This window comes from Ruditapes philippinarum, unplaced genomic scaffold (genome assembly GCF_026571515.1).
Source record: "Ruditapes philippinarum isolate M1 unplaced genomic scaffold, ASM2657151v2 ctg339_1_1_1_1, whole genome shotgun sequence".
In the NCBI taxonomy this organism is placed as follows: Eukaryota; Metazoa; Mollusca; class Bivalvia; order Venerida; family Veneridae; genus Ruditapes; species Ruditapes philippinarum.
Genome location: NW_026860420.1, coordinates 340,738 through 353,887, shown reverse-complemented (window position 1 = coordinate 353,887; position 13,150 = coordinate 340,738). Strand labels below are relative to the sequence as shown.

At 32.6% G+C, this 13,150-nt stretch overlaps 2 protein-coding genes across 3 annotated transcripts; both read left to right on the top strand.

Annotated features, from left to right (window-relative positions):
• Nucleotides 1-668: 668 nt before the first annotated feature.
• On the top strand, nt 669-3,529 carry LOC132760001 (uncharacterized protein CXorf38 homolog). The gene is made up of 4 exons (XM_060751887.1): nt 669-1,455; nt 1,918-2,076; nt 3,090-3,213; nt 3,504-3,529. The coding sequence occupies exons 1-4, from the start codon at nt 889-891 to the stop codon at nt 3,527-3,529; spliced, it is 876 nt and encodes a 291-aa protein (XP_060607870.1). The 5' UTR covers nt 669-888.
• Nucleotides 3,530-8,348: 4,819 nt separating this feature from the next.
• Nucleotides 8,349-12,892, top strand: LOC132759998 (DNA replication complex GINS protein PSF2-like). 2 transcript variants are annotated; one of them, XM_060751884.1, is made up of 5 exons: nt 8,349-8,489; nt 9,419-9,533; nt 10,425-10,524; nt 11,577-11,703; nt 12,396-12,892. In XM_060751884.1, the coding sequence occupies exons 1-5, from the start codon at nt 8,475-8,477 to the stop codon at nt 12,513-12,515; spliced, it is 477 nt and encodes a 158-aa protein (XP_060607867.1). In that variant the 5' UTR covers nt 8,349-8,474; the 3' UTR covers nt 12,516-12,892. The 2 variants fall into 2 exon arrangements, with proteins under 2 accessions (XP_060607867.1, XP_060607866.1); XM_060751883.1 differs by having other exon boundaries at nt 8,377-8,564.
• The last annotated feature ends 258 nt before the right edge of the window (nt 12,893-13,150 follow it).

The following is a 13,150-nucleotide window of genomic DNA, read 5'->3' as shown; positions in this document are numbered from 1 at the left end:
CAAATCAGAGCCAAGTATTTAAGTGTCTGGTCTTCAACCTAGCTTTTTGACAGCCATCCTTTCATAACTTCGAAAAAAAGAGATCAATACATTTTTTAAAAAATAAAATTGGAAAAAGACATTTTTAGCAGACACCAATTTAAGTAAAATACGTATTTTGTCACTTCAACAAATTAGTTAAACAATCTCATAGACTAAACAAAATGAGCTATTAACACAAAATCATGGTGCAATCAAAGACTGTAAGACGTTACGGCTATAAGGTCGGACAATCTGAACCAAACATTGACCCACTTCACATACAGAGCACCCTGAACGGAACATCTATTTATATGTACAGATATTAAAGGTTATATCTTAAAGAATTCATACAAGAAAAAGGGAAGTTGATTTTGTAAAACAACTGTACATGGAGTTATTGTTTTCTTAATTTTCAGATATATTATTATATTATCAATAAAAGATGCATTGAACGGTTATACTCCTGTAAGACATAAACGTATTTTTTAATCTTGGCGGGAGCGACCTGCTTTATAAACATTTTTTTCTTTTTCTTTTCATAGATTCATAGAAATAAGTACATTCATTGTTCTATGAATTTAGGTATTTTAACTTCCTTATTTGTGCGCGATAATGCATTGTATACTAGTAACCGTAGTAGTCATACATGCACACAGTGTTTATGTTCTATTTAATATGTAAACTGTAACATATTGGGTGATATTATTGTGCTATGAATTGATATCATATAGGTAAATTATTTATATCAGCAGTTTGCTTTACAAAAAAGGAACAATTAGTCTAACTGAAATGGAAGTTATGCATTACTCGAGTATATGTTATTAAATAGTGTTTACGCTATTGTAGAGAAATAAGAAATACAGGAGTATGGATAAAATAGAAGATCAGCTGAAGAAACCATTGTTTAAGAACTGGGTAAAAGGAGGTTTAGCTTACAAGTACCTCAAAGTTGGTTTAGAAACATTCACCGATGACGCTGTTCACGAAGAACATTCCCGGTTACTTAAGGATACAAAGAAGAAAAATATTGAAGTTTGCAACAAATGTAGTCTTAACAATCTGAAACCAAAGCATGAAAAAGAATTTATTCGACAAACAAGGCAATACAGTTGTCCATATCGACAGACTAGATGCAATTGTTTGTATAGCGATAAAATCGAATGTCCGAAAGGATTTTGCAACGAAATTCATAATGAAATACTAACAAACCATGCATCAAATCCTCCAGCACCTAATTGGAAGAACACTCATATCAGTGAATGGAGCATCCATCCTTGGGAGATTGCAAAGTGTTTTATTAACGCACCTGGATACATCGACAAAAAGACAGTAAATGATATTGATATTGCTGGTATTTTACATGTTTTTATCAACAACATGAGACTTCACCCTTATCTGGATTGTCTGTTGAACCACAATGACATTATAAACAAGGTCAGATCCTAAAATTACTGTCTACGTGATTCAATTGATGTTATCTTTATAATAGATATTATATCACTTTTATATTTTCTATGTTACATTTATATAATCAGTTCAATAAGAAAAATCACTTTTCTTTAACCTTCGACATTTTGTCTTCTTCAGAAAAAATGAGAGATCAATATCAGAGTTTAATCACTTTTTTTCTTTGTTTTATTTGTTTTTTTGTTTGTTTTTTTTTTTGTTGTTTTTTTCTTTTCTTTTCTTTAAATCTATTTTTGTGAGAGTATATTTATATTTTTCCCTCCATATAATATATTTGAGTTATATAAGTGTATTTTCGCTCAGAGTTTAATGAATTGTTGAAGCAAGTGGAAGATTTCTTTCCCATCCCAAACGGAATGAAATTCTGGCATAAAAGATATTATTCATCTCTATTTCTATTGACTTTTAAGCTTTTGGATTTTGTTTCAGACATTGCAAGGAAGAAATATGATATTCCATTCTCCGTCAATGGAACTTACTTTAGATGATTTTACAGCAACTACAGATAACATGATTACTCTCTTAAAAGATAAGAAAGGGCTTTATCTAAACGAGAATGCCCAAAAGGCTGTCGAGAATATAAAACAGGTACGCAAGATTTTACATAATACTGAAGAATCACTTCTTAAGACCACCCTGGTATTAAGACCACCCCGCTTTTGAAAGAACGGAATTTTCTGTTCTTTACGTCAATGGTGACATGATCCTGAATTAAGACCACCTCGCTTATCCATTTTAAAGACCACCAGATTCAGTCTTATTATTTTTGAACCGACTATTGAGACCACTGATGTTAAAGTTAACACCTACCTAGATCACAAATTTGTTGTTATTATCTGCTTGAATGCTCTTAGGCATGACACTTGATTTCACAAGATGTCAAAAAAATGTTATTATTGGGTTATTGGACGAAATATGGTGTGAAAGTAAATTTTATAGTCACTGTTGTTTGATGGTGTTTTCAGCAAATTTATTTTGTTAAGAATTAATTTCTCATATGATAGATGAATTATGCACATCATATAATAATAAATATTGAAATCCGACCAAAGACAATTTGATATTAAATTACTTCAGAAATATGTTTTACTCTCATCAGATTAAATATTATAACATTCAAAATTGAGACCAGCCCGCAATTAAGATTACTTTGGTTCAGTCCCGATGGTGGTCTTTATTGAGGGTTTTTACTGTATTTTTATATTGAATTATTCTCTATATATTTTACATCCATGTTGTAAATTTTAAGTTTTCCTCTGACAGCATCCTCAATAAATATCTAATTTCATTGTAAATGTTCTCAATTAGCCAACCATAATCATTCCAGCTTTAATGTAAAGCGTGCTTTTAACATTTTATTTTACTTCTCATTAAATTTGATACATTTAATTTTTATTTTCTTTTTTTCTGATTTTATTTTAACAATATCCTTTACAAGCTAAAAGTATTTAGGTTTGCTTGAAGTTATTCGTAGTCATTCGCGTAAAGACAACAATTCTCTAATTAAGTAAATGAAGGAAAGAACTTAATTGTTTCGATGTCCACATGGCAAAATAATTGAATAAACATGTTTTCTACATTTTTTTTTTCATTTAAAAAAGCTAAAAAGGAACGATATTTACATTACAACGCAAAACGAAGTTGACGTGTGTAAAGAAATCAAACAGCTTGAAGAAGTTACGAATGCACAGCAGAATACTTTGAAATATATATCACAAAAGCAAGGTAATAAATATTTAAGCTGAGCATCTTAAAGCAAACAATAGAAATGATATAAATAATATACAGTAAAATATAACAAATTCATACCTTATGTTCTCAATCGACATAATTCATTGAATGATAAAGGTATCGCAAGTAGGCTGAGGGCACAATATTAAGCTTTTAGAGCCCTTTAATAACATTATCTTGTCAAAATACTTCTGAAATTCCCGACGATAATGTAAAGCTATTAAACTTTCTTGTTCATCTGGTTGTAACCAAATGTGAAACATAGTTACATGTTATTATTACAGAACTCCAGAAGAAACTTATAAAGTGAACAAGTAAAAACATGGATATCACCGCTAGCAACACGAAATAATAAATTCAATATTAGTAAAGTGTATGTTCATCCAAAGATGTACATCGAAGATTCGGAGGAGGACAACATTAGTGATTATACACAAAGAAGAATACAAAATTATCACGAAATATTTTGTGATATTCAAAATGATACCAGTCAAAGAGGAGATATTATTGAACAAGCCAGCGATACCCAACAAAAATGTCATAACAAACTGAAAAACATATACATCATTGGTGAGGTTGGAACAGGAAAAAGTGCGTTTTGTAAAATGCTGATTAATTCATGGTGTGATAGTCTTCCGAAACCAAATGCTGTTGACAAGGCTTTCAGTGAAAATTGTCTACTAGATTTGCACAAAGTATCTACGTATGACTTTTTGTTTTATGTTCAAATGTGCGATATTCCAGGGGATATTATCGACGTAATGCAGATGGTTATACACTCCATGTACGGAATAGCATCTGATTCTTTGATTAAAAGCATTTTCAGTAAAGAATCCGAAAGATGTTTGATAATTATTGATGGACTAGACGAGTGGTCACTACCTGAGCAACCACGTCGGTCTCAGAGGCATATTAAAACGGGAATACCACTTTCAAATAATGTTTACAATGCCACAGTTTTAACAACGTCCAGTCCATCAGCTAAAAGTATATTAAATTTGAAAAGATCGCAATATGATCGTAAAATAAAACTTGTCGGAATAGATGAAAACGAAATACAGAACATGATCAAACTTTACATGGAAGCCTTTGACGAAAGTCTCAAATGTAACGCAGATAAAGATTTAGATTTTATTAATGAATTGAAGGCTGCAAACTTTCCTCATCCTGAAAGGACACCATTGCTTCTGCAGCAAGTACTGCATATGTACTGCAAGGGTAAACCTATTAACAAGTCAATAACTGACATATATACCAACAACCTAAACATAATGTTTGCATGGTCTGAAGAAAAGGAAATTGAACCTATGGAAGAGCAGAAGAATGTCCCTGATGATCTAAATGGTCTCAAATTACCAGAAGCCTTATTAAAATTGGAGAGATTTCTTCTCAACCAAGAGTTGGTGTTGATGTTAGGAAAGCTAGCGTATCATACAGTAGTTTCTGTATCACCTAGTGTTATGTTCGGGCGTTCTACATTCAAAGAATGTGATATACCATGTGATGCATTGTCAAAATATTCTTTAATGATCGGGATATTGGTGAAAGAAAAGTGTCCAGATCCTACCGTGGATAAAACTCGGTTATCATTTACACACATTTCGGTTCGCAATTACTTTGCAGCTGTGTACATTTCTTGTCATTTTGACAAAGACTCAAGTACTAGCAAGACAACCAAACTTGTGTGTCCCATTTTAGATCAGCTCTTTGAAAGATATAACTCTATTGAAAAAATTCTTCAATTATCAGGTATGTTGACCATGGTTTGTGGGTTAAATCCACGTTTGACAAAATATTTGTCTAAATATGTTTATGACATTGTACTAACAGACTCGAGCAGAACTGAATATATAACAGAACTGGAAGAAGGACGAATTTCTTACCATGGTTTAAAAGAAACACAAGAAGTACAAAATCTTGCATCAAAAATGTTTTCTGAGTCCCATTTTACGTCCCCAGAGAAAATACAGGGAATAAGTATGGTTGATATAGTATTACGCAACCAAGTAAATTTGAGTTTTGTGCGCCAGATTATCCCCGAGACTGTCCAGTCCCTTTACATTGACAAATGTTTGTTGAATGAGGATACGATTGGGGTGATTTCTAGGCTCAATCATATACAAATCCTTGCATTAACAACTACTGAAATATCGAAATCCATCATCAAACCATCTGTATTTCTTCAAGAATCAGACTCCTTGATACAGGCCGTCCTTTACAACGAGGATCTTGATATAGACTTATCACACCATGTGAATCTTCGAAGTATTACATTAGATAAGTGTAAACACATATCCTTTTCCCCAAACAGTTCTGACCTCTTACGGACATGTGAAATACATGGACTAGTTTTTTCACACGGACATTTTCAAAAGCTAATATCATTGTTAGCTCAGACAAAAACGTTGGCCCTGAGAAACATCAAATGCGACATGGATGGATGCAAAGCTCACCATATTGACTTATCAAATAATTCACAGTTGCAAACGTTTGTGCTGGAAGATTTTCAATTACACTTTTCCCCCTTTTTTTTATTACTGGGATTGAAAAAATATTACAAATTGTAGGTGTGTCTGCCTCACGGGTCAATAACCCAAAAAAAAAATTATTTTAACATCGGACAAATAACATCATTTTTTTTGAAGTGGAAAATTTACAAATTTATTTTTCGATTTTATGATGTAAAGGACATGATATTTGATTTATTTGGGAAAAAACATTTGGGTACCCTTTTCTTTAAAAACTTGGAATATCCCCGTTTCAAAAGGGAATAGTGGGAAAAGAAATAAAAAGCTTGACCCAAATTTGCAAAATTTCAGGGTTTTCACATACACAATTTTCCAAAAAATTTCAAAGGGTTTTAAACAAAAGTTTCCCAAACCTTTTGGAAAAAATTGAAATTATCCAACAACAAAGGGGTAGTGGGGGCAACATGAGAATCACATGATCAATCTGTCTTCTCACAAACAAATTTTAAAATATAAATATATGGACACTGGGTTTATTTCCAAAACCGGGTTTTTTAAAAAGATTTATATTGAAAAAGGGTTGTCAACTATGTAATTTTAAAAGGGTTTAAATTTTCCCTTTCCACAAAAAACTTTTGTTTAAAGCCACTACCTTTTCGGAATTTAAAATAGAAGCTGTATCCAAGAATGCGTTGTACAACAAGCAAATTAGTTTTATATTATATACATGCACTAACTTACAAAGGTTTGAGTTGTGTAGGGTCGATATCGATGAAGAAGCTTTGACTGTATCCTCCAAGATGAAAAATCTAGAACATATAAAGCTTTGGGTAGTACACATGAGTCAGGGTACTTGGCATTCTTTTCTTAAAAGCCTTGGTAAATTATCACAGAATGTAAATATCAAAACAATATCTATTGTCGTCACATTTCGGGGGAAACCAATATCTCCCATTGCATACGTGGATAGGAACGCTGGGAAATTCCATGTGACAGAAGATTTTGACTCAGAATTTAGTTTTGTCTCAGAAGGCTGTAAATTGAAAATATCAGAATGTTAACAGATGAAATATAGAACGCATCTATAATATGTACACATGTAGAGGTTCACATTGAAAAACGTGATAACATTGCTATGAGAGCCCGGTCATTCTGAACAATTCGAAAAAGAAGATACAGAGAGTATTGATACACAAGACTATAAAAGTATTCTTCACTTTGTTTCCAGAATTTTATACAGTTTCTCATGTTTTCGACTATTTTATCGTTACGGATATGTTCCGCCTCCGTGGTCGAGAGGTTAGAGTCGATGACTTCTAATCCAGTTACCTCTCTGGCGTGGGTTCGATCCCCGGGAGATGCTTTGGTAGTTTAGCGCGGAGGAAGGTAGTCTAGTACTGGTGTAACTCTCCAGGAACGATGGTTAGGAAACTACCCGCCTATATGACTGAAACACTGTTGGGAAAAGGCGTAAAATGAAACAAACAAATCGTTACGGATATTGTAATAGAATAAGTATCAAAACCAATTATGAACCGATTACTGATAATTTCAATATAATATTGGTAAAATAATGAGTATGCTATGTAAATGAAGAATAAGGAAAATAAATAAAATGGCATTATTTAATATTTTCACTAGTACCTGTTTTTTACTAGGGAATTGATGAAAAATTTAATAATGAAGTAGTTGTAGTTGGGTTGGGAGGTGGGGGGTTGGGGTTAGTGTGGTGTAGGTGGTAGAAAATTTTTCTTTTTAAACCCTTTGATTAAGACTTAAATTAAGAAAGAAATTTATGAAAAATATGAAAAATATAGGGCCTTTCTTGTTAAAATTTTAAAATTTTACGTTAAAATTTTTGAAATATTTTACTCAAAAAAATTTAAAACAGTCTTTTTAAACGGCGATAAAAATCTTTTAAACCCCAAATTAACTCATTCGAATGGCCATTTTAAAATTAGAAAAAAATTTTTAAAAAAAAAATGGAGGGCCTTTTTTTAAATTCCCTTGTAGCCGGTGATGTTCGTGGGGCCGGGGTCCCTGTAATTTCCCTAGTAAATCTTTGTTTTCATTTTTGAACAGAAAAAAATTAGAAAAAGCATTACTAGTATTTAAACAGTTACACATGATAAACACACTATGCCTCCCGTTGCATGCATGCAAAAATATCTCTTCACATATAAAAATGGCTTAAATTGAACAATGTGAAAAAAGTGACAGTGATTTAAGACGATAAAACAGGGTGTCAAAAAAACTTGGAAAGGGGAGATCCCTCGAAGGCAATGACACCATTGGTTAAAGGTAAAAATTACAGAGATAAAGTAATTAAATCAATGACCACAATTGTTAACAGGTAAAAATTGCTGGGATAGTAACTAAAGGAGTTTTTAAGTGGTGAATTTAAACAGTGTTACAACAGAATGAAGATTTCTGAAAAAAGTAGATGGCTAACCTATTATATTTTGGGCCTCATTGGACTTTGATAGTGTTAATGTTTAAAGTTGAAGAAAGTATATAATTCATCAAGAACAGTGGAATCCAGAATTAAGTCTCAAATGTGACTGATTTACTAAAGAACAAAAAATACGAAAATTCACCGGGTCGAGTCCTTGAATAGAATAATACGATAGTCTGACCTACCGTACGGCAAGTTAACGGATTTTAGCTTATTTTACTATAATTCCTACGGCTGTAAAATTTTATGCACTTAGATTTTCCCGCGAATAAAAGTAAATAAACCGGACAATGTAGAGAAGCACAATGCTTTCTTGACGAAAATTACGCAATATGGATCCTGCAGAGGTTGAATTTTTAGCAGAAAAAGAACAGATAACAGTTGTCCCAAACTTTGCCCTGGATAAAATATTTTTGATCGGAGTTTGTATTTTTGTTTAATTCCTTACTCGGTCCTATCACAGACACTTGGGGTTTGGAGCTTAAAACGTCTTTAAAATCCAAATAAAATATATATTTGTCAATCCCAGCACATGTACTGATCATATATATCAAAAAAACTTAATATAAGCTGTTTTGAAAAAAAAATCATGTTTCAACGTCTATAATAATACAAAAGATAGAAATGTTCGACGCAAAAAATTCGCACACCTACCGTCAATATACACACCATGTATTTTATTCCATTTCCAATATTTTCACATAATCCTTTGGTCCATCGACACAGAAGATATAATTCTTCACGATGATGGTCAATTTTAAACTTCAACGGTGATATAAACAACGCAACAGCTGAAATAAACATCAAGATTATTGCCGTTAATTCAAACGTGGCCCCAGCTTTGCTGTTTACAAATACGCTCCGCTTTTAAGTTTGGAAACCAACATATAATCGGATGGCTTCGTCCATAGCCAACTCGTTCCAATCTTCAAAGCGCAGCACATTTTGCACACGTCGAGTCATAGTATATAAACGGGTACGCTGAAGACCTTAAGCTCACAAAGTTTAGGCTCTACAGATTGCTCTGACTTTAAATTGATAATGAATTGTACTTACTTAAACCTTTTAAATGGATAAATTTTTAACAATTCTTATGGAAAATAAGAAAACTAAATGCAATTTCCAAATTTAGTAAAAGAACTTCATGTTACATGTATGTTATTATGTGCATCCAGTTTGATGCATTCTATACTGAAAACTGTCCAGCTGTTGAGTATAAAAAAAACTTCCAGAAATCATTAATGATGTTTTAATTATTCATCAATTTTACTTTCAGGGAGACATTGGTCCGTTTACTGCTGGACTGCCGATTGAAGTACCATTATGGATGGCAGTTAATCTTAAACAAAGACAGAAAGCCAGGATACGTCCTCCAGAATGGATGGATGTTGGTATGAACATTTCTGTTACAATGTCAAATTTTAAATAATATCTGTTGAAACTGTGTAATGGATATGCCCTACTTTGAATTTTGAACAGTCTGTTATTTTAACAGTTAAGGGATACAGGTATTAAGCTACCCACAGTATAGTGCCTTGTCAGACTGGACAGTTGTGTATGCTGACTTGACTATACTGGTAGCACCACTCTCAGTCTCTGTTCAATCATGGTAATAGTTAAACAAGCTACACTTATTTCAACAAAGCTTTATTAGTGTCAAAACCTAAAATCAGCAGCTTGTTTTCAATAAAATTCGTATTTCAGCTTGACTTTTGTTACATGTCCTCCTATGAGATACTCAGCTTTCTCAGGTGATTTGTCTGATTATTAAATTACACAACTGTTGTTGTCAAAACAAATGAAAAATTGACTATTTCCTAGTATACCATGAAGTTTAAAAGATATTTTTCTGCAATTTCATATGATGATTGGGGAAAAAATGTCTTCACTTTGTCAGAGTTGATGGATTTTGCTCACTTGGTGTCAAACGAAACATAGCTATCAGTATTTCAAAAAAAAAAGTTACAGGTTTTTACATGTATTGAATGTTTCCTATTTCATTTTAGCTAACAAGTTACATTAGTTACAAGTATAAATATATTTTTAGGTGATGATATGGCAGAGTGGTTAACACATGGGCTCGTAATCTAAGGATAGCTAGTCATGTGGGTTCAAACCCTGTTAGGGGCAAGCTGTTGTTTCCTTGAGCAAGAAACTTGACATTCAATGCTCAATACTGGTTGGTTCCAGGAACGGATTTGAAGGTTCTACAAGCTTACAGCTTCCTACACAATCAAACAGAAATAAATTCTGTATAACAAAAGTTTTATGTTAAATTACAGAAAAATTACAAGAAAAGAAACAGGAAGAAACAGATTCAAAGTTCTTCACTGAAATGCCATGTAAACATTATATGGAACTGACACAGTTATTATTAAAATAGTAAGTTTTCTATATATAGAATATCTGACCTTTGTTACAGAAAAAATATTTAATGTCCATCCTATTGCCACATCATCATTCATGAAATTTTTATTCATGATTATCAAGAATTTTTGTTTGCTTGTCTGTAATTAGTAGAATATTTGATTTCATATTTACTTAAGATTGTAAAGTTTCTGATGAAAAATGGAAGAAATAATTAATCATTATTTGAGCCGCGTCATAACAAAACCAACATAGTGCGTTTGCGACCAGCATGGATCCAGACCAGCCTGCGCATCCGCGCAGTCTGATCAGGATCCATGCTGTTTGCTTACCAACCCTATAATAAGCAGAGAAACTCTGCTCAGGCTGGTCTGGATCCATGCTGGTCGCAAACACACTATGTTGGTTTTGTCGTGACGCGGCTTATTTATTGGTTGGAGTCATGCTACTAGGATCACAACAATATTTGTTCATATATACCATCTGTAACTGGTTTGTTGTATCTTCAAGCTTCCATCATATTCTAGCTTTTATAATACTGCAGGGGCGTCTGTGGCTGAGTGGTTAAGGTCGTTGAGTTCAAACCACTTGCCCCTCACCACTCTAGATTACGGAACGTCGGTGGTTCTACTCAGGTGCCCGTTCGTGCCTGAAATAATGCACAAAAGGGCTTCCTCCACCAGTAAAGCTGGAACGTGGCCATATTACCTATACTGTGTTGGTGTGACGTAAAATCAATTAAACAAAAATTAAACAAATTACAATACTGCAAATTTGTTTGCACATGCAATCCACATATATTACCAAGAAATGATAAAAGATATACAAAAATAGCCCATACTTCGTTAGTCAACCATTAGAAATATGGTGATAAATACTGTAAAATCATTTATTTAACCCTCCTAACATGTAATTATTACTTAAATCTTTTCACAAATTTTTCTTCAAATCTTAGTACTTTTTTCTCAAGTTTGATTTTCTTGAAATATTTTGGCCATCTAAAGGCACGCAGCTTCAATGTTCAAATACAATACAATGTACAGATTAAAGTTGTGATATATTTGTAGCGCTATGGATGACATACCCCATGCTGATGAAACAAGGACGCTGATAAAAGATATCTGGGATTTGAGAATAGCTAAACTACGAAGCAGTATTGACACATTTGTTAAGAGTGATGCCACACATGCCAAGGTAAGAGGGGGTTTTGTTTATCTAGGAGTATTTAGTACATTTGTTTAATAATGTGAAGTATGTTCAAATGTGTTATTATGGAAAAAAACTTTACATAAAAATTTAACAATAAAATGTATTGCAAAATTTATTACTCATGCATGTTATTGAACAGGCAACTCCTGTAGTTACTAGTTACAGTCCTACATGTAGGACCAGAAAGAAGTTCTGTTTATACAAGAACATGATTACTGCGAATTCACTTATATTCGTGGGCATGAAATTTCGTGGTTTTATCAAAACGGGCATTTTCGTGGGTTCTTAAATTGTGGATTTTCAATATCTTTTAAAAATATAAAATAGATAACCTAATGCAAAGTAATCTTACACTTAATCGCCGCGCATTTATTTACAGCATGTACATATCTTTCCGTGTTTATAAATTTAATCCTTGCCTCGGGTCATTCATTTTTCCCAAAAATCGGCGGAAAAGCGCCAATGCACGATTGTAATGTATATAATAGAGACATGGCAAGAAGTATTTGTTGGGATAAAAGTTTCTCTGATCTTAAATTCGTGGATTTACATACCCACGAAAACCATGAAAATTTGTGTCCCACGAATAATAATGATTTTACAGTAACCAGTTTAAAGGCCATAATTATGACAGTATATAGTTCAATGTTACAGCATGGATGTTTCTTCTTTTACAGTTGAACCACCTTACTCTGATGGAGCTGAATACTGTACGACCGTTCCTGACTAAATCTCTGGACCATCTTAATATGTTACGGACAAATCTAACAGGGGGTGTGCAACTAACTCAGGACTAAGTGTTATTGTTTGTTTTCTTGTACTTTATAATAATGTAAATGCCTCATTGTTGATTATACAGAATATCAAACTACATTGGATAAAAGCATCATACTGTTCTCAAAAATATTAAAATTACAATTGAGTTATACATAATTCAGACAGTTATTTATTCACATGAATCAGTGAGAAGTGAAAGTTCTAGTAAATTTCAGTTTCTTTTATTTTTAGCTGTACAAAAAAGGTGGAACTTTATAATGAAAATAAATTTTTCATGAATTAATTTTGTTTCAAATCATAAAACAAATAAATACAACATTTACTATTGTAATTGTGAATATGATTTCATTCTGTATAAATACATTTATTTACAAGAACGAGATTGAGATAAAAAGTATACATGTTTTGTTTTCAATTTTTTTACTCAGAAATATCCCTTCTTTACATTCATCTTGAAAGGTCTTGTGCTAAGAAATTTTGATTTGTCTGGATTCACGTTCACTGAAACTTAAAAAAAAAATAGTACAGTCAACTCCATTTGTATTAATATTGCTTATATTTATATATCAGTTACTGCAATATCATATTTCTGCTCTGGTTCCTGTCAGTCGCCACTTTACTGATTACATTAAATAGACGTCTTTTCACCCCCACC